This window comes from Asparagus officinalis, chromosome 5, assembly GCF_001876935.1.
Source record: "Asparagus officinalis chromosome 5, Aspof.V1, whole genome shotgun sequence".
Lineage (NCBI taxonomy): Eukaryota > Viridiplantae > Streptophyta > Magnoliopsida > Asparagales > Asparagaceae > Asparagus > Asparagus officinalis.
In genome coordinates this window covers 122,872,078-122,894,791 of record NC_033798.1, presented here as the reverse complement: position 1 = coordinate 122,894,791, position 22,714 = coordinate 122,872,078, and the positions used below count along the sequence as shown (strand labels likewise).

Sequence of the window (22,714 nt, the reverse complement as noted above, 5' to 3'; positions counted from 1 at the left end):
CCCAGACGACAATTATGCACGTGTCCAAGTATGATAAGTAGGGAGCTTGTTTGTCCTATTGGCCTTGTTCCCATTTAGGATCATAACACCATGCAATGGCTACATGGGCATGTTTTAGTACATGACGCAATGATGCATGTATGATGTACCATTCTCAAGGCTATATATATGAAGGTAACTGTTTTTATTTATTTATTTATTTACTGAGTTTTCTAACTGTGAACATATACCATTTTGGACTACCAACTGGCCTCCCGATCATATGTGAAGCTTCCAAGCAATTTAGTTAACCCACTGGAACATGCAAACGTTTACATATTCTTCATTTTGCAAAGCTTTGTTCTCAGAATGTTTTTTAAACAAGAAAATTGTTATTCATAAATATGGTGTAGTAGTAGCTGTTCAATCTCATAGTACTATACAACATATTTTGCGCCAAAGTTTCGGAAGGCTGCAAGTAGGTCTAGTTTATGTTAGGGTACACGCTAACAAGAACGTCTCAATCGGAGACGCAAAATACATCCAAACGATCTTGGAATCACAGAATAAAATCAGCAAATACGAATTCAATTACAATACTCACAGATATAAAGTGGTTCACTCTTACGGAGCTACTCTACGGTGTCACGACGACGCCCAATTCCTTTATATTCCTTTCGAGGTTACAAAGGAAAAAGATAAAAGAGAACACCCTCTCTTGATCAAGATACTCTCCAAGAATTCTCACAAACTCTCTTTTAAGATCTCTCAATGATATAACTTATATATGTATCTTTCTCTTTCTCTCTTCTACTAAGATTCTTTACAAGTCAAACTTAGGGGGTATTTATAAGTTTTCTCATGGGGGTAGGTAAATACTATTTGGGGTAGGTGAACACTGTAGCAGAGGATATGTGAACACTATTTAGGGGTAGGTGAACACTATAGCAGTGGGTAGGTGAGAAGGCTATCCATACAGCCTCAATGTTCTCAACAATCTCCCACTTGGAGAGTCTTCTCAACGAACTCTGTTTCTTGGTTGCATCATCCGGATATCTTGCATCTTTGGCGTCTTGCACGACTCTCAACATTCTCAACGGAGGCCATATGAGGCTGCATACAACCTCATCTTCTCGAGCGGAATTGGCTTGGTTAGCATATCGGTTGAATTGTACATCGTATCAATCTTTACAAGCTTAAACTCGTTTCTGCTTTGTCATCTCGTATGACATGATGTTTCACGTCAACATGCTTGGTCTAAGCATGAAATGCGTTGTTCTCTGACAAGTGAATGACACTTTGACTATCACAGTGGATGAAGTATTTCTCAAAGCTTACCCCCAAGCTCGAGAAGAAAAGCTTTCAACCATAGCAACTCCTTTGCTGCCTGTGCTACATACACGTACTTGGCTTCAGTTGTCGACATAGTCACAATATCCTGTAAGTTGGATCTCCAACTTATTTGCTCCACCATCCAAGATGAAGATGTAGTCGCTCGTGCTCCTTCTTGAGTCTATGTCCCCGGTGTAGTCTACATCACAAAAGCCCTCTAACTGTAAATACACCCCGCCATACTCAAAACAACGGTCGAACGAGCATCTCAAGTAGCGTAGAAGCCACTTGACCGCACCCCAGTGGTGCTTCCCTGGGTTGCTCATGAAGCGGTTCACAACTCCCACTCCTTGTGCAATATCTGGTTTCGTACAAACCATCGCATACATCAAACTCCCGACGACAGATGCATATGGTATGTTAGACATGAACTCATGCTCTTCAGCAATCTCTGGGTTCTTGGGGTCTTCAATAGCTTGAAATGACTCACAAACGACGAGCCCATCGGTTTAGCTTTCTCCATGCTAAACTTTTCAATAATCTTCTCAATATAGGCCTTCTGAGACAACCTCAGCCTACGTGTTGATTAATCACTGATGATCCTCATCCAAGAATATGGTTTGTTGGACCCAGATCCTTCATCTCGAAGCACTCAGAGAGACGCCCCTTGAGCTCCTCAATGCGGGCCAAGTTGGGCCTTGTAATCAACATGTCATTAACATAAATCAAGAGTATCACATAGGATTCGCTATACCTCTTGATGAAGCAGCAGTGGTTTGTGTCGTATTTGAGAAAACCGTTCTCCTCCATAAATTTCTCGAACTTCATGTACCACTGTCGCGGAGCTTGCTTCAGGCCATACAAGCTCTTGTGCAGGCGACACACGAGGCTCTCCCTGCCTCGTTCCTCGAAGCCCACTGGTTGATGCATATAGATCTCTTCCTCCAAATCTCTATGAAGGAATGTCGTCTTCACATCCATCTGCTCTAGATTGCTCGAACTGCCACAATGCTCAGTACAATCCGGATCGTGATCAACTTGACAACGGGAGCAAAAAATATCAAAATAGTCTATCTTTACTTTCTGCTCATAGCCCTTCACTACAAGCCTCGCTTTGTAGCGTCTCCGTCCATCGGCTTCATCCTTAACCCGATAAATCCACCGATTTTTGAAGAGCTTTTCGCCCTCTTGGAAGCTTTACGAGCTTCCAAGTCCCATTCTTCGTCAATGATTTTATTTCTTCCTCCATGACAGACTCCCACTCGCTCCAAGCTTTGTCGGTCTGCTGTACCTCTTTATAGCTCTCTGGCTCACCACTGTCAGTCGGGAGAAGATAATTCATGGTGAAAAAGTACCTCTCTGTCACCCTCGAATTTCTTAGAGCTTTGCGAACTGCGATCGGCAACTCTGTTGGATCCTACTGCTGTGCATCCGACACGTTCTCTTGGTCTCCGTCTTCTATGTTGACTGGTATCTCACCGCTATCATCACTGTCAGTAATATCTGGGAAAGGAGGGGGAGATAGCTGAATCCCACTCACCTCTTTGGTCTTATACACCACATCCTCATGGAACACGATGTCATGACTGCGTACCACCTTGCGCGCATCGTGATCCCAAAAACGGTACACATACTCATCTCCTCCATAGCCGATGAAAGAGAGATTCTTTGATTTTGGATCAAGCTTTGACCGGTCTGTAGGATTGGTCATGACATAGACGTTATAACCAAATACTCGTAAGTGTTCTAGCTTCAGCTTCTTTCCGGTCCGAGCCTCTTCAGGTATCCCATAACTGGGAGCCGCGGATGGCCCGTGGTTGATCAAGTATGTAGCAGTATTCACAACATCGGCCTAAAAACTCTTGGGCAATCCAGAGTGGATCCTCATACTTCTGGCGCGCTCCAAGATAGTGCGATTCATATGCTCCGCCACTCCGTTGTGCTGAGGTGTGCTTGGAACGGTCTTCGGTCTTCTAATCGCATGAGATGAGCAGAGTTCTCGAACTCCTGGCTATAATACTCGTCTCTATTATCAGACTTTAGACACTTCAGCTTATTATCTGTTTCGTTCTCCACACAGGCAAGTCACTTCTTGAAGATGATGAAAACATCTGACTTGTGCTTCAAGAAGAACACTTACAGTTTTCTAGTAGCATCATCAATTAAAGAGACAAAGTAAAGAGAGTTACCAATAGATGGGACTTGCGCAGGTCCACACACATCGGTGTGCACCAACTCTAAATTTCTGTAGTTTTGGAGTCGGCCTGGTCTTGTTGAAGCATACCTTCTTCTATTTGCCTAGGATGCTATCCTTACAGAAAGTCAGATCGATCTTGCTCAGACCTAGAAGCCGTTCTTCTGTGGCCATAATCTGCATCCCCTTCTCACTTATGTGGCCAAGTCGCCGATGCCAAGTCATGCAGTCGGCGGATGATGATGATGCTTATCCTACGACAAGCAAGCGGTCGATCTTCCCATTGGCGATGTAGAGAAACCCCTCTCGTTTTCCGTGTAATACCACCAGGGCACCCTTGGACACCTTCCAGCTTTCCTGCTTAAATGATACTCTATAACCGGAGTCAGTCAGTTGCCCAACTGATATAAGATTCTGTCTAAGATCCGGTACATGCCCAACGTTGTTCGGCGTCAAGGTAGTCTCACCCTCCATATTGAGAGTACAATTTTCCTTCCCGGAGACCTTGCAAGTTTGATCATCACCAAGATAGACTGTCCCCAAGTCCTTCTTCACGAACGATAAAAGCAGCTTTTGTTGTGAGGTTACATGACAAGATGCGCCAAAGTCGATGACTCACGCATTGCTCTTATCTTCAAGAGATAGGAGAAGCGCATCTGAATCCGTCTCGTGGATAAAATTGGTTGCACTGTTAGCCTGATCATCCCCTGCTGATGCTGAAACAGAAGCTCTATAGTCCCGTGCAAAGTGACTCTTTTTTCCACATCTGAAGCACTTCCCTTCACCGTAACCATTCGGATTCGGCCCTTTAGACTTCCCTCTGGACTTTGATCGGTCTCTTCGCACCCTACCCTTCTTCTGTACACGCCCTCGTGCCTCGACATGCAGAGCACTCCCACTGCTAGAGGCCTCAGCTCTGAGACTTTGTGGCGAGTTTCTTCATCCAAAATTTCCTCAATCATCATGTCGAGCTTCATCTTGTCATTGTTATTAGCGTTGTTCACCGTCATCACCATATTCTCTCATGAATATGGTAGACAAGAAAGTAGCAGAAGAGCTTGGATCTCATTATCGAACTTGAGATTCATTGCAGCAAGCTATTGCACTATAGCCTGAAATTCGTTTAAGAAGTCCGCTACGCGAGCTCCTTACCGCATTTTAGGTTGAATAGCTTCTTCATCAAGTACACCTTATTTGACGCATACAGCTTCTCATACAGCGCCTCCAAAGCCTCCATCAACTCCTTGGTGGTGGTCGCATGCGAGACGTTGTAAGTCACATGTTGGTGAAGGTTGAGCCTGATGGTGGCAAGTGTTTTACGATCGAGCACCTTCTACTTATCGTCGTTCATATTCTCAAGTTCCTCCGCCTCTCCTTGGAGGGGTAGGAAGAGATCCTTCTGGTACAAATAGTCTTCTATCTGCATCCTCCAATACCTAAAATTTTAGTTGCGAACTTGTCAATCTAAAGCCTGTTGTTTTCAACTGCAGATCTCATGGTGAAAGATTCCGTCTTTCCCGAACCGTATGCTCTGATACCACTTGTTAGGGTACACGCCAGCAAGAACGCCTCAAACGAAGACGCAAAATACACCCAAACGATCTTGGAATCACAAAATAAAACCAGCAAACACGAATTCAAACACAGTACTCACATATATAATGTGGTTCACTCTTACGGAGCTACTTCACGGTGCAACGACGATGCCCAATTCCTTTATATCCCTTTCGAGGTTACAAAGGAAAAAGATAAAAGAGAACATCCTCTCTTGATCAAGACACTCTCTAAGAATTCTCACAAACTCTCTCTCAATATCTCTTAATGATATTACTTATAACTGTATCTTTCGCTTTCTCTCTCTGCTACTAAGATGCTTTATAAATCAAGCTTGGGGGGAGTATTTATAAGTTTTCTCATAGGGGTAGATGAACACTATTTAGGGTAGGTGAAGACTATAGCAAAAGATAGGTGAACACTATTTGAGGGTAGGTGAACACTGTATCAGGGGCATGTGAAAAGGCTATCCACACACCCTCAATGTTCTCAATATTTTATTCACACCGGACCTCCATCTATTCCAATTTAAAATGTAGACCCGTGAATTGTATAAAAAAAATTTAAAACTTAACAGACAATCTAAATGGATAAGATACCAGGCTAACAAACTCGTATCAAATAAAATCAGTAGGGTTCCAACTTCCAACCGTATATATTTACTGTCCAATAACATCATACGTACATGATCAATGGTCCAAAGTTCAAATACTCTTGTCGGGTTTTTTTTTTCATATTGGCATATGGATATATGAGGTGTGCTCCAATTCCTAGGGATTTTCTTGAAAAGATTGAGCCTTTCTAATGGTGCGAGTGCTCCAACTCCGGCTCTCCCTTGGGTGCAGAAGTCCCCTAACAAAGTTTTCATTGTTGCTGGATTTAAAAAAAAAAAGAAAAAAAGAGTTCCTCGCCGCCAAAAATAGGAGCATCATTCGTGGTAAGTTGATAACTCAGACCAGAACTTGCCCCAAAGATAACGTTGTTTTCAATTCGAACAACTTACCGTATAGAAAATTTTGTTTAGGCTCCAGTACCTGTCAAGCCAAATAAATAAATTTGAATTAAAAAAAAAGCCATAGAACAAATATATATATATATATATATATCGAGGGTCCAACACCAGTCAAGCCGGACCCCACCGAATCCGATACAGTTGTAGTCCTCGCCTCCTTGATCGTATGTGAAATTTCGAAGAAATTTATTGGCCGACGTCGTCTCAAAATAACACCAAAAAGACGTCACGTGTTCTTGCCTCATGAAGGTTCGTTTCTCAAGTGGGTGGGACCACAATCCCCTGCATGCAAACCAACTAAACTTCAAATGTTAATGTTTGATTAATCAAGGTAAAAGCAAACAAACAAAAAATATAATCAACTTGAAGAAATTAATAAAAACATTATTACATCGGCCGCCCCTAGGAGACCAGCTAAGCACCGGATCATATGCGCCTCCCACGAGCATCGTTGTTTTATTTATTTATTTATTTATTTAAAGATACAAAGACTTTGTCAAACCTCAGTTCTTGCTGCTCTAACATCCATCTATAAATACCAACCTCATCAACTTAAAGCTTCCATCAACAAAACACACAGATTTGAGCAAGAGAGCATATACAAAGAGAGAGCTAAGTTTTTGAGAGCCATGGATTCCTTCCCAACTATCAACATGGAAGAGCTCAATGGAAAGAAGCGAGAAGTAGCCATGGGAATACTTCATGATGCCTGCGAAAACTGGGGCTTTTTCGAGGTACTACAAACAATATTTGTCTGTTTTCGGATTCGATTTTACATATATTGTAAGCTGACTCTCATATTTATTTACATGCGTATATGCATGCATTTGTCCCTAAAATTTTGGTGGCTTGTGTGATTTTAGGTTATGAACCATGGGATCTCGCATGAGTTCATGGACAAAGTCGAAAGGCTCACCAAGGATCACTACAACAACCGCAGGGAGCAAAGGTTCAAGGAATTTGCTAGCCAAGCTCTTGAGAAGGGTGAAGAGCTCGATACGAGCAATATGGACTGGGAGAGCACCTTCTTCTTGCGTCATCTCCCTGAATCCAACATTCACGAAATACCCGATCTCACCGATGAGTACAGGCATATGTTCTCTCAAGTAGAAACAATAAATAATAGACATAAGTAGAAAGATGGGACAGGAGTTTAGACTGAATAATTGGTGAACCAAGAGAATAAGAACCCTTGAACTAGTGCATATTAATCCTCAAATCCTCTTGTCTTGCATCAATCCAAGGTTGAAAAGTTCTTGGTGTACGAATTATCCAGGAATCAGATAGTTTCTCAACTTTTCAAACTTTTGGATTAATAATTTGATTCCAACCTCAGTTTAAGACCCATGCATCTAACACTCATTGACAACTGCTTACTAAACAATGTGGATGATCTAATGACAGGAAGGTGATGAAAGAATTTGCGTCGGAGATTGAAAAACTATCAGAAAGACTACTAGACTTACTGTGTGAGAACCTAGGACTAGAGAAAGGATATTTGAAGAATGCATTTCAAGGAACAAAAGGACCAAATTTCGGCACAAAGGTCAGCAACTACCCGCCATGCCCACGACCAGAGCTGTTCAAGGGACTGAGAGCCCACACTGATGCCGGTGGCATCATCCTGCTTTTTCAAGACGATAAGGTTAGCGGCCTCCAGCTCCTCAAGGATGGGGAATGGATAGATGTGCCACCAATGAGGCATTCTATTGTTGTCAACCTCGGCGATCAGATAGAGGTCAGTTACTGAAGGTTTTCACTATCACTATTTCAGTTCAAAATTGGTCCAAAATTGGGGACACTGGATATGAGGTTTCTGCTCATTTTGCTCATTTAGTGATTTAAGTTGTCAACAGACAGAGAGTTGAAGTCCACGTGCTGTAATTTGACTAGCATGATGAGACAATGGGGACACTGGATAAGTTATCTGCTCATTTTGCTCATTTCAGTTCAAAATTGGTCCAAAATTGGGGACACTGGATATGAGGTTTCAGTTCAAAAATGGGTCTCACCCCTCTTCTATTTCCTTATGGCTCATTTTAACAAAATGAACCGACACCTCATATCTATATTTTCAAAAAAAAATCCTATATAGAGAAAAAATAGATGTTGATACCTGACTCACCACGCGTGGTGTTGCAAGGAGAGAGAAAGAGAAAGAGAAAAAAAACTTTTAAAGAGCCCTCTACAAAAAAGATGCAACACCAACCACATAATGAGCCACATACATGTCAATATATGCTTTCTCGCTATATGATATTCTGTAGCGGCCCTTCATAGGAATTTTCTTCTCATCTTGCCCTTCCAAATTCTATCAAGAAAGCGATAAAAATAGAAATTTTTTTAATTTCGTTTTTCGAAATGTAGGTTATTACTAATGGGAGGTACAAGAGCATTATGCACCGAGTGGTCACACAAACAGAAGGGAACAGAATGTCAATAGCTTCATTCTACAATCCAGGGAATGATGCAATAATTTATGCAGCTCCGGCTTTGGTGAAAGAATCAGTGGAGAAGAACAATGTATATCCGAAGTTTGCATTTGATGATTACATGAAGCTCTATGTTGGGAAGAAGTTTGAGGCCAAGGAGCCAAGGTTTGAAGCTATGAGAGCTATGGAAACAGCTACTATTTAAATAATTCTATTGTATTTGCCTTTATCTCACAAAAGCTGATACTTAACATATTTAGCTTGTCAGTGTATTTGCCATAGGGTAACAAATTCTTGTTGTACTTAGCCTTTTCGGCTGTATCTGAGGTGTAAAGCATAATGCCTTTGTTATTAATTCACAGTAAGATTAATATATGGTAATGTTCCCTTGTTTAATTAGTTTGTTGCCTTGTTGAAGTCAAAAGGGTAATGTGGGAAATGTTTTGTTAGAGAATATTGTTCTGCAGGTGAATGCAAAATTTTCTATGATTGCACCTGAAGAGCACAACTGAAAAAGAAAAGTCAGGACACCAAAGCTACCATAAATTAATGGTAAACTTCACAAAAACAAACACAAACTATTAGAAAATTTGCATAAAACTACCATAAAGTAATATTATAAGAAAATTTTACCATAAATTTTCAATATTCACAAGAAAAATACAACATACTATCACCAATTAAACTTTCCTGAATGAAAATACCAGAAGTTTTATTGTGTTTTACTAAATACAGCATGCTGTGAAGTTTATGCTATGGCCACCTTAGAATTATTATGATCTACTATTTACCTTTGTGCTAGTATTTGATTTTTTTACTGATTAAAAAATTTAAGAAAGCTTCATTTAACTAAAAATAGCTTATGATAATTTTACAAAATCTGTAATAATTCATATTAAAGTTTGTGAAAATTTCCCTCAATTTATTTATTGTATTCTCTGTTTAAGTACCAACTCTAATAGAAAAATGCTACCAAAAAACAAAGAAGACTGAAAAGTTGGGGACGATTAAAAAATAAACTATTGGTCAAGTTGCAGAGTCGCCCTAATTAGTTCTTTTAGTAAATATATGTAATGTTAATTTAAATGTCACAAAAGGAAATAGAAAAGCGTACCCGCAGCATTTGCACATGCATTTTCATGAGTAGTTCAAGACACCTACAATACATATGACACATACATTACTTACCATGAAAGAAACTAAAATAAACTACGCTGGATCATTTTTGCCATACTAAATGGGGGGAAAAACAGACGTCTATATATGTGTGTGTGTGCGTGTGTGCGTGTCCGTGTGTGTGTGTTTGGGTGAGGGGGGGGGGGGTGAATATGAAACCTCACAAGTTAAAACGTAGTCGCATCGTATTTGGGTACAAATGTGCTGACATCATACATACATCATTAGTATGCAAAGAATCATTAGCTAATAGCTTATGCCTTTCTTAGTAACGTAATCATATGACGATATGAAGAAATGGATAAACAAATTCAATAATCTACTAGTGAGATATGAAGAAAATGGATAAACCAATTCAACAATCTACTACTGAATTCAACAAGTTTGGCTTACTGAATCGAAATTGATCTGAACTGTATACATTAATCAATATTAATAGGACAAAGTATCTTTGTTAAGAATACAGGAATGACACGTAAAGATATTAGAGATGCATCATTTTCACATTTTTCTAATACTAGTCATTTTCAAACAAAGTTTACACAACTACGGGAAAGTTTGAATTCCTGGTTCATACTCAGGTATGTACTTATGCATAACAGGATGTCTTCGAACAGTACATGATCATAACAAGTGTTTGGTTCAAATCTATTTCTAACATCTAAAAGGACACAAATCCATGCCTGATTTAAATTGGTATTAAAGTTTAGATTGCAGTTTCATCGCGTGTATTTGGTTGACCAAGAAAACAGATGTCAGCTCAAACTCATAATATAAATGATTTCAAAACAGGCCCATTGTTGAAATGACCATGAGATTAGGTGCATGCATGTGATGTGGTTCCCATACTCATACAGTCATACACATACCCCTATGCCATCTTCATCTTGTTAAGGTTCATATGTGACTGTAGGGTCCCACATCAGATATGATGAGAATGATGAATTTAAATGGAAGTTGGAACCAATACCTAATTACTACAGTTTTTAGGTTAAAATTGAATTCTAGCCTAGGGTCATTAACTCATCTCTCATGATACTAGGAAAACACAGGAACCCACAGTTCTTCATCTTTATATGTAGTATTTTTTTTTTCTCTCTACACCATCATGCATGCGTGTAACTATGTAAGTATGATAAATATGGAGGTGATCTTCTCTATGGGCCTTCTTCGTCTCCCTCTTAACGATCACAACAACATACAATGAATACATTGCATTTCAATAAATGGTGCATGTATATGTCTCAAGACTATGTCAGATAATATCAATAATAGAAGATATATGTTACTTCGTTTGTGACACTCTTTTTAGTATGATCATAGCTAGTACATATGGAATATTATTTGACCTTCTGATCGTAAGTGAAGCTGCCGAGCAATTTAATTGGCCGTCTAAAATATGTAAATATTCGCATATCCTGGTCCCAAAGTGATGGATATAGTATTCCCATGTTTTAAGTATATGCTTTAAGCATATATCCTCCTATAGTTATTTTAACACTCCTCCGATATTAGATGACGACTTTAATCACGATTTAATTGCCCATAGTTTTCCAAATTTGAAATCGGATGTATGGATATGTATATAGACCTAAAACCTATGTATGGATATGTATATAGACCTAAAACCTAGACATGTATATTGGTAATATTTGAATCCTGTAAATTTAGATTTATCCATTTAAATCTGGAAATTTAGTTCAAATTTCAGAAGTGATATATATTCAGTGTCCAATAACATCATTCACCATGAACCAGACAGTATCCGAACTAGAAAACACAGACCAATTCAACTAGCTATGACCAAAGAATTTTTTATAACCTAGGTCCGGTTTTAGTCAAGCTGGACCCACAGAACCTGATCCGTTTTCAGTCTTTGACCTCTGATCATTATGTGAAGTTTCCAGGCAATTTATATTGGCTGACGGCTAGAATGTTAATGCCTATAATTAATCGCCAATTATTCTTGCTCATCAAGGTTAGTTTCTAAGTGGGACCAGAATTTCCTTCATAAGGCTCTGTATCCTAGTTAACTAATCAAAAGACCCATGCTCACGTTTAATTAATTTGAAAAGAACAATAACTTGATATGTACAAATAAATTGAAGATATTAATATAAACATTATACATTGGCCGCCCTAGAGACCAGATGAGGATGGGATCATATGCGCCTCCCATGAGCATTTTTTTAGAGGTACAAAAACTTTGTCCAACTTTACTTCTTGATGCTCTAATGTCTATAAAAATCAACCTCGTCAACTTAAATTTCCATCAACAACACATACAGAAATTTGAGGAAGAGAGTACAAAGAGAGACAGCAAAGTTTTTGAGAGCCATGAATTCCTTCCCAATCATCAACATGGAAGAGCTCAATGGAGAAAACAGAGGATTAGCCATGGGAATACTTCGTGATGCCTGTGAAAACTGGGGCTTTTTCGAGGTATATACTACAAAAAATATTGACATGTTTTTTTGGTGGATATGTGTCAACCTAACAACTCTTAATTTTTACATATCTTGTCACCTCGTGCACGCCAAACTCAAAATTATATACATGCAAGCAATTTTCCTAGGATTATGGTTGCTTAACTATGTGCTGTAGGTTATGAACCACGGGATCTCGCATGAGTTCATGGACAAAGTGGAGAAGCTCACCAAGGACCACTATAAGAAGTGCATGGAGCGAAGGTTCAAGGAATTCGCTAGCCAAACTCTTGAGAAGGGTGAAGAGGTCGACACAAGCAATATGGATTGGGAAAGCACCTTCTTTTTGCGCCATCTCCCTAAACCCAATGTTCACGAAATACCCGATCTCAATGATGAGTACAAGTATATATTCTTTCTATCAGAAACATTAATACACTTAAATACAAAGATGAGATTAACATAGACCAACAACTATCCAGCGGTGTTTTAGACAAGATAATTGGTGAATCCTCAAATCTTATTATTTTGCACTGATCTAAAATTGGACAGCTATTGATACACCAAGAATCAGATAGTTGCTCAAATTTCAAACTTTTCTGTTCAACACCCATCTAACTCTCATAGACATCAGCTTGCTAATCAACATGAATGAATGAACAGGAAGGTGATGAAAGAATTTGCTTTGGAGATTGAGAAACTATCAGAGAGGCTACTGAACTTATTGTGCGAGAACCTTGGACTAGAGAAAGGATACTTGAAGAATGCATTTCAAGGATCAAAAGGTCCTAACTATGGCACAAAGGTCAGCAACTATCCGCCGTGCCCACGGCCTGAGTTGTTCAAGGGCCTCAGGGCCCATACTGACGCAGGTGGCATAATCTTACTCTTTCAAGATGATAAGGTCAGTGGACTTCAGCTACTCAAGGATGGAGAATGGATCGATGTGCCGCCGATGAGACATTCCATAGTCGTCAACCTTGGTGACCAGATTGAGGTACGTCATCTATTTATTTATTTATTTTTATTTTTTATTTATTCACCATTTCAGCAAAACTACTAGATATGAGCTGACAATTCATTTAGCAAAATAAGCTATAAAGAGAGAAATTTTGGTGCGCATGCAACGTGGGACTCACCAACTCTTCCACCTCTCGACTGTTTATTTTAAGAAATAAGCTACGACATCATATCGTTATTCTGATCAGGGAAAAAACATATAAAGGGTCCTCTATAGAATACGATATAGATGTTGACATGAAACTCACCATGTGGCTGGTGTTGCAAGAGAAAACAAAAATCTTATAGAAGATTCTCTACAAAAATATGCAACACCAGCTGCATGATGAGCAATATATCAACATCAACTTCTTCCCCATAGAGGAATTTATTTTCACTTTCCAATTGTAGGTTATAACCAATGGGAAATACAAGAGCATTATGCATCGGGTTCTCACACAAACAGAAGGGAATAGAATGTCGATAGCTTCGTTCTACAATCCAGGGAACGATGCAGTAATCTATCCTGCTCCAGCTTTGGTGAAAGAATCAGAGAAGGAGAACAATGTGTATCCAAAGTTTGTGTTTAATGATTACATGAATCTCTATGTTCGGAAGAAGTTTGAGGCTAAGGAGCCAAGGTTTAAAGCTATGAAGGCTATGGAAACAGCTACCGCTTAAAGAAGTCTATTGTATTCAGGTTGATTTACATGGTATTGATACTAAGAAAATTTATTTATCTTGTTACTGTGCATATTTTAGGATAACCAAGGCTTTGTACTCAGTATTATGGGTTTGTGTGAGGTGTAAACCATTGTGCTTGTGCTAGTTAAGAGTAACATTACATATTTTCATTAGTCAAATTCGTATTTTTCATGAGTCTTCCTGAATACCTTTGAAAGCAGTTCCCCACATGGTGAATACTTATGAAACAAACATCACTTAATGAAGAAAGAAATCATAAATACCACAACTGCAATTAATCAGTTTTGTGCTATTAAAGGGGAAACAAATGAAGAAATCCCCTCAATGCAACCATTTCATGACACCGAATCAGGAATTGTTGCTAAGTATGACATAATATACATCATAGTATAAACAGCATGATTAGCTACTAGCTTATGTTGCTATTAATGACGTAAGGTTATGACGATATCAAGAAATAGAATAAACCAACTTAATAATTGACAACAACAACTATAAGTGCAACTCAATATATCATCATATTTCAAGATTTCAAAGTTTTCACCAAGCAATTGACTTTTTTTGGCATCTGGAATTGGTCTAATCTATATAATTTGTAATCAATATTAGTCGGATGTGTATCTTCATTAGGTATAGATTATACAATGATGACACATAAAGAGATAAGGCACACATCATTTTCACATTTTTTTAATGCTAGTCATTGTCATACAAGGTTTGCATAAATATGGGAGTACTAGAATCTTTAAACTTAGATAAATATAAAAACAGAAAGCTGTTCAAAAATAGGTAAGAAAAAATTAATGCTCAGACTTAAGGATCAAACCAAACCTGACCCAGTGTCTTCAGTGTATGAGAACAACATCTTTGGATTTCAGCCTTCTGTGAGCTGTGAAATAGCTGGGACAGCAAAACAAATTGTATTTATAGGCTCCATCTGTTTCATGATTAGACAAGAAACAAGATAATATAGTTTTCGCAGAACAAAATAGGAAAAGAAAAAAAAACATAGTAGTATGTTGATCCAAGCCGACACAGCTTTATACAAAGCTGAAAATACCAAATCTGCTTATTTTGTTGTCCTCGCCGTGTTTGAACACATTAAGATATAGTGCCTACTTGCATGCACTAGAAATACACATAAAAGAGACAAACATAATGCTAATTTTATTTAACTGGAAGAAGACCGTTGAAGCGATTAAACAGTTCAATATATTGAGACATCAGAGAAGATATGTGTTCATCTGTTTAAACAAAATTACACTTTACATTCCTCATTCGACATCAGAGATAACACCAAGAAAAGAATGTATTATCTTAGTGAAGACGATGCAAACAAGTATACAGCAAAGAAGGCAACAAAAAGAAAAGCAAATTTAGCATAACGAATGGAAAAAGGGGGGAAAAATCAATTCCCTTTTGTTTCACATAAACAAAACTGGGTAAATCAAGGAATAAATTCTATACCAAACAGTCAACTTGGTACATTTTTATGGAGTTATTTCTGGATTCTTATCAAGAAGCAATACAATATGTTACATATATGATAACAAATATCATTTCTCATAAAAGAAACTAAAGTAAATGCTCAAGCAGATGACTAAAAGTACATTACTACTATCTTACTAAAGGAAGTTAAAGAAGTTTCTACATGTATGCGTGTGCATGTGTGTAAGTATTATACTATAAATACACGCCAAATATCAAGACCCACTAGCAACTTAACTGACAGCACAAGTTTAATTATTTATTGTAATGATAGTGACAAGAAAGTGCATGTGCAATACACGAAGTACAGTTCAAAATGACTTGATCCTCATTTGCATAATAGAGTTTAAAGCTTTTGATTCATTTAGTTAGCATGGAATTTGCCCCTTAGTTGAATTAAATAATGACGGGTACTTCAATCTTCTCTGAATTCAAATATGACTGACCAATGTTAAAAGGTCAAAGACCTTTCAAAGTTAACATTGTCAAGCAAACAATATATTATGCATAAAATCACATTCAAGGGAAGGGATTCGGGAGACGCAGCATTTTCCTATTTTTCTATGTTTATCATCGACAATTTGCATAAATAAAGAAAAGATGAGAACCTTTAAACTTAATATTTATTACGTAAATACAGAACAAACAACTTCCCAAAACGACGACATCTCTGTCTTCTTACTCTTTTCAGATTCATAAAAGACTTTTTTTCTTGGGGGGTGGGGCAAGAAAATGACAATTGTGCATTATTATCACATACTTAACTGATAATGCACAGAGTTAACCATCAAACAAAATCTGATCTGGATGCACAAACTGGTTCCAGAAATGGAAATGCAAAGCCAATTTCTCTTTGTATGGTTTTGTATTAAATGACAAGTTCATCTCTCTATAAATTAGAACCCCAAAATAGCTGGAGATGAGCTTGAATCCACTATAAAGAACTAGTGAAGTGGCATAGTTATTAAATGTCAATCTGCATCATGACCATATACAATTTTTGTTTCTATAAGAGTCTCCAACTGTTTGAGGTTTAGACAAGAAACAAGATAAGATAGTTTGCAAAAGGAGACAGAAATTGAGAAAAGAAAACAATAACCCCAAATTGAAACAAAGATATGGTTCCATAAAAGCTAATAATATTAAAAAAAAATTAACTTTTGTACCCCATAATTTCTCCCGTTCGCGTATGTACCCAGTAAATCTGAATATTTACTAATTTATTGCTTCATTCTTTGAGATTTAGTCAAATACCCTTCTCTAATAACAGTGTAAAATTCCAACATGAAAAGGGATAAAGTGACAAAATACTCTCCTTAGAAAAATAAGGTTTTCCCTGTATACCCTAAAATCTACCCTATCGGAGAGTACTCCTCAAATTTACATATTTGATAATGAAATTACCCCTATGAATTTTAATGGTGTTAAATGAGAGAGGTTTAATAATCTTTATGTGCGAGAATGTAGGGATAAATGGTGTACAGTATAGACTTTACTTCATGGTGCCTTTGTGTGAACACTAATTAGAAATTACCTTATATTTCTTAGGTGAAGAACTACAAGGTATCCTGTTCCCAAACAAAACCACCTATCATGTTTCTAATATAAGACTAATTATTAAATAATTAACCTTGCGTGTAGTACGCATCAACTGCAATTTTGATACCTTTCAGGAAGAATAGTATACCCACATTAATAAAAATCCCATACAAACTGGTCAACTGAGAACCAAACTACCTTGATAACACCTTAAACACATTTCAAATTATTGAGAAAGAAAATTTATCTAGAAAGAATAAGATCTGAATTGCTTTGGCATGAACCTGTGTATTTAATTTCCCACTTGAATACTCTCACCATTTTAAAATCTAACAGAACTATGTACAATATGACTAACAGGGATAGTAACTGTGTAAGAAAAGCACACAACAAAAAGTTCAAGCGATCATAGCCAAGAAAATATTAATATACATATCACAAATTTCTGGAGGTGGATGATTAAACACAAAAAAGTATAGGATAAGCAAACTGAAATGTAAATGCGCACGAACAAAGGAAAGAATAACGGTAGTTTGAAAATAGCTTTGTAATGTATAACTATGCTTCCAATAAAGTTATCCAGGGCATGCTCTATAGAGATGAGTTTATACAAACCTTGACTAAAGTGTCCCGTATAATTTCGTAATACAAAGATCGGATTTTGCTTGAGTGCCTATTAATCAAAAGTGACTGTCATAGGGCATAAGCTTGCAGCTTGCTGGTTCAAAGCATACACATGACACTCCACAATTATACAAATAAGCAAATAAAAAAAGGAGCTTCACAGAGAAGCAGGCAGACAAAGATCAAACTCTATTACAACAGCACACATTCCCGGACAACGAAGAAAAGATAATCACCTCTGGGACATGCTGATCGTGCGTCACCCAGGATCTCCAAGTTTATCTTCAAGAGATATGTAGCTCCAAGTTCTCGCATAATGAATTAGCACTGTCCTAGTTTACAGCGAAGTAGTAAAGAAAGTTAGCGAGTGTCATGTGCATGTTATCAATACAAGTGCAGATAACATCGGAGTGGTAACAGTAAAACAAACAACTTATTGCAGTTGATGTTCCCATTTATATCAATTCAAATGACTAATATGAATTAGTACTGCATTACGTTATGTAATTTAGCATCACATTCTAAGTTACCATCACGCGCATTTAACCAGGAAAAAAGCAACCATCAATGACGCAGCGCGGAAGTGATAACCTCGGAATCCACCAAGGGTGTTCTCTGAATCCACAAAGAACGATCTTCGAATCCACGAAGAAAATATTAAAAAGAGAAATTCTATTGATGAAAAGTTATTCTCCTTTGGGGTTACATAAAAATAGAAAAACAAATAAGACTCATAGTAAGACTGGAATTACAAAAATAGAAAGTATCAAATAAGACTCCTAGTAAGACTAATATTATAAAAAAAAAAAAGTGTCAAATTCTATCCTAAAAAGACTCCTTATAATAGAGGAAACAAATCATGAATCAAAATTGATTTTGTTTCCTAATCTAATTTGACTCTAAAATTGAATTTATTTCCTAATCTATATTTTCTAATCTAAATAGACTCCAACTCAGATTAAGCGTCCTACATCAATCTCCCCTTGTTGAAAGAAGCTCGACCCCGAGCTTATATTTGGTAGAATAGTAGCTTCATTGATAAATAATTTTCTTCTCTTATAACAATTAGCGTTTGTCTTGTACTTAGCATTGATTTTCTCCATCTGTTGTTTTACGTTCTCGGCTAGGACTTCTTCTGAATCAAATTCATATATTATTCTTTCCGACATCATGTGTATTTTATTGACGGCATGTGGATGTGCACTTGACTTCAAAAACTCCTCAAAATATGTTCCATGTTGCTTCTTGTATTCTAGTGCTTGAAGTATCATCAAATTCTTTTTTAAATTATTCACCAACTTTGCTTCTAGGGAAGAAAATCTCGCGTCATACTCCATATACAATTCTTTCATCTCCTTTATCTCTAGCCCTATACCAAGCAATTCACACATATCATCAATTGTCTCACTCTCTAATTTATCCTTCTCCTCCATCGGGACAACATCAATTGTGTAATATCGCTCTCAACCCCTTTGAGAATATCATGCATATCATCCATTTTCACTATCATATCACCATAATGGATCTCATGGACCTCTTCAGATTGCTTCAAGTTTTCTGCTAAAGCCTCGTTATTTGCCACCAATGGTTTCTTCTCCTCAGTAGCTTTTATCTTAGAGGCTCCTTTTCTGTAAGAGGCAGAAGTACAATTCGACGTCCATCTTTCTTGAAAATATAAACATTGTCTCTATTTCTGTGGGTAGCTCCAACATCGAATGGCCATGGCCTACCTAAAAGCATATGACAAGTATCCATCTCGACCACATCACACAACACATCATCAAAATATCTGTGACCGATAGAAAAATGTACACGACACATCTCATCGTTCTGTACATCATTGCCCTTGTGAATCCAGTCGATCTTGTAGAGAGGTGGGTGTTTCTTTATCTTTAAACCTAATTTATTCACCATACGCCGAGAGACAAGATTCTTTCTATTGTGATTGTCAATAATAACATCGCAAATCTTCTGCATCACAGTGCACCTCGTGTGGAAAAAATTATGCTCTGGAGGTGATTCTTCTTTCCTTATTGCTTCTTTAGTGCTCTTCCCAACTCCAAAGTCTTGCTTAGGGTCATTGTCGCTGTTAAATTCATCATGTGGAGTCGAATCACGTCGTTGACGACTATCAACGCAATTTTAAACTCCCGCCGTGTTCAGACGCTCAACTACCACCGCAAGTTGCTCTATGACAGACTTCATCTGATTAACATCGGCTTTTAGCACGTCGAACTCGGTTCGAGAAATAGGAGCTTCATCACCTGCCATCGGATCAGAGGAACAACGCTCTGATACCAATTGACGCAGCGCGAAAATAATAACCTCAGAATGCACCAAGGGTGTTCTCTGAATCCACAAAGAACGATCTTCGAATCCACGAAGAACTTCGAATCTACGAAGAAAATATTAAAAAGAGAAATTCTATTGATGAAAAGTTATTCTTCCTTTGGGGTTACATGACTCTTCTTAAATAGAAAAACAAATAAAACTCCTAGTAAGACTAGAATTACAAAAATAGAAAGTATCAAATAAGACTCGTAGTAAGACTAGAATTACAAAAAAAAATATCAAATTCTATCCTAAAAAGACTCCTTATAATAAGAGGAAACAAATCATGAATCAAAATTGATTTTGTTTCCTAATCTAATTTGACTCTAAAATTGAATTTATTTCCTAAGCTATATTTCCTACTCCAACTCCGATTAAGCGTCCTACATCAATCAACAAGCGACGAGTAGACGTCATCATCTGACGCACGCGCAAAATTACGGCAAAAGCTCAGGACAGTTGATGGTAAATACAAACACAGACACCTGAATTGTATAATGGTTTAAGCAAAAGATAGAAAAGGGTTCCAAGTCTCAACTGGAGTGTGACGTGGTTTATGGGTGTGAAGACGAAAGTTAAATCAGGTTTAATATGTACACAGAGTAATCAACAAAATCAAATTAAATTAAATGGTTTGCAAGTAATAATATCAGTAGAAAATTTCACATATCATATCTACAGTTTCCACGGGTAGAAAACACAAGGAACGAAGCTAATCATTTACGTAGAAGTTGATCACATTCCTTCATAGCATTCTTCTCTTTTAGTTTTGATGAGAGAATTATACTCACCCTTTTCCCCCTTTAACCAAACCCTAACGTTCTCCACTGGCTTCTTGCGATCGCAACATCGCAAGCATCTTGGAATTTGGGTGGAGCTGTTCTTTTTGTCCGTTATCGGGATTGGGGTTTTAGAGGGGAAATTGGGTTTTAGAGGGTTTGTTTGGATTGAGGTGAATAAGGGTAAAGGGAAGTTAGGGGAACCATTCATCTTGTTTGAAAATATTTAGGATGTGAAGTTATTCACCCTAGTTTTTTTTTGTTCACCCACTAATAGTATAAAATTTATTACCCCTCAAATTGGTTGTAACCAAGGCGTCCCTTCTATTCTCTCACCTAGTTTCCCTTAACTTTCCTTAACCATATTGAAATCCAAACACACCCTTAAGAAAATTGGGGAAAACATCGAATAATCATCTCAAATATTAATAGTTCATACCTTATAAATTTTTTGTGTTACAGACATATCATGTTTTTGACGGAAAAAATAATGCCGTGAAGTCTAAATATCGTATGATTGCATGGTCTTCGCGCATATTGTCTATAGGTGCCGCATTTGACGAGAAATTATTAGACAATCTCTATATTAATTGATGGGTTTTTTTTATTCTGGAAACCACTTTAAAAATGGGATAGCTATACTAAAACCACATCTTATTTTTAATTATATATAAATTATTTTTAAAAGTGAGTTTTTATTGCAATCAACTACCTCTCACTTAAAGTTTTCATTAAAAACTCAAAATTAAGCTTGTAAAACTCACATGCAAGACGCATGACTTATTTTTTTTAGTATTTAGCACTTGTTAGGGTACAACTCGCGTCCACTAAACTTGAATTTTTTAAACTTAGTTTTGATTTTTTTTTTTTAAGTGAAAATTTGACTAGGGGTGATTGATTGCAACAAAAATATGCTTTAAAGATAGTTTATTTATAAATTAAAAATGAAAGGTCGTTTCATATAGTAACCCTATTTTAAAGGTAGATTTTAGAGGGGGAAAACTCTTAATTACTAGTATTGTTTAAGTTTAAATCCAATGAATAATCTTCAATATTATATGTTTGCAATAAGATGAAAAATTAGTAGGAAAGTTTAAAAAATGTTTTGAAAGCATTAGGTTGACAATGATTATCCTACATAAAACTTTGTTGTTGTGAAGTACGTAAGAATTTTTTTCTTCGTAAATAACTGTCCTATAAAGATATGGTGGCAATTTAAAGAAAATCATGTAGAAATTGAAAGATATATGTCTGTTTTTCTTCCATCTATTCAATATACGCGGTGAGAATTCTTTTAGATAGGCTTACTTTCACTTTGGTTCCCACAAGTTTATCCATTATTTTCACTTTGATATCCCAAAGTGGGTGCTTAACAATTTGATACCCCCAAGTTTCAATTCAATTTCATTTCGATACTACATTGTGTTTTTTGCTAGTAATACCCCATCTCATGTTGAGATATGTCTTGCATCTATTTAGTACCTAATGGGCTTCAAGCCTATTGGGCCTTTGGGACCGCCGACATGCTCCGGTTTTTTGAATCAGTTCCCATGCCTTTGGATAAAGATGTTCTTTTTGAAGAGATGGTGCTCAGGATAAGGTCTTCAGGCAAACAGGTTGGCGGTCGACCGGTGCGATCGACCGCATTCGTGCACAGGAGTTTCTGGGCATCAGGATTGGTGGCGGTCGACCGACACAGTCGACCGAAGATGGTAGCGGTCGACCGACGCGGTCGACCGCCGAACTCTCTGGAATTCTGTCGACCGTACCGGTCGACCGCCGCTGCGGTTTTGAGTTGGGCCTGTTTTCAGACCCGCTTCGTTTTGGATTTGTATAAATACCCTTTGGGTGTTTTTTAGGGTTAATGAGCAAGGACGAATTTGAGCAGATTGAGAGAGTTTTCTTTGGGCTTCTATTCTAGGAGCAATTGGAGAGATTGAGAGTTGATTGTTGAGGGTTTATGAGAGATTTGTAACCCTAGTTTGTTCCTCTTGATTTCTAATAGTGAAAACTCCCCCCTCCTTGCCCCGTGGACGTAGGCATCTTGCCGAACCACGTAAAACTGGTGTTTGATTGTTTGTGCTATTGATTTTGGTGTGTTGGTTTATCTTTTCTCGGCGATTGGTTTGGTTTCTCGAGGCACA

General features: G+C 37.6%; 2 protein-coding genes and 1 long non-coding RNA gene across 7 annotated transcripts; 2 read left to right on the top strand and 1 right to left on the bottom strand.

Moving 5' to 3' along the window:
- On the bottom strand, positions 5,677–20,718 carry LOC109841067. 5 transcript variants are annotated; one of them, XR_002247141.1, is made up of 6 exons: positions 20,583–20,718; positions 17,697–17,792; positions 14,641–14,746; positions 9,618–9,660; positions 6,199–6,353; positions 5,677–6,093 (listed from the first exon to the last, which is right to left on the bottom strand). It is a non-coding gene; the product is annotated as an uncharacterized LOC109841067 (long non-coding RNA). The 5 variants fall into 5 exon arrangements; XR_002247142.1 differs by having other exon boundaries at positions 6,199–6,368; positions 14,641–14,709; XR_002247143.1 differs by having other exon boundaries at positions 6,180–6,353; positions 14,641–14,709.
- LOC109841065 (1-aminocyclopropane-1-carboxylate oxidase-like) lies at positions 6,363–8,902 on the top strand. The gene is made up of 4 exons (XM_020409929.1): positions 6,363–6,805; positions 6,935–7,161; positions 7,476–7,809; positions 8,439–8,902. The coding sequence occupies exons 1-4, from the start codon at positions 6,701–6,703 to the stop codon at positions 8,706–8,708; spliced, it is 936 nt and encodes a 311-aa protein (XP_020265518.1). The 5' UTR covers positions 6,363–6,700; the 3' UTR covers positions 8,709–8,902.
- On the top strand, positions 11,551–14,182 carry LOC109841066 (1-aminocyclopropane-1-carboxylate oxidase 1-like). Its single transcript, XM_020409930.1, has 4 exons — positions 11,551–12,121; positions 12,284–12,510; positions 12,769–13,102; positions 13,516–14,182. Exons 1-4 carry the CDS (start codon positions 12,017–12,019, stop codon positions 13,783–13,785), a joined length of 936 nt encoding a protein of 311 aa, XP_020265519.1. The 5' UTR covers positions 11,551–12,016; the 3' UTR covers positions 13,786–14,182.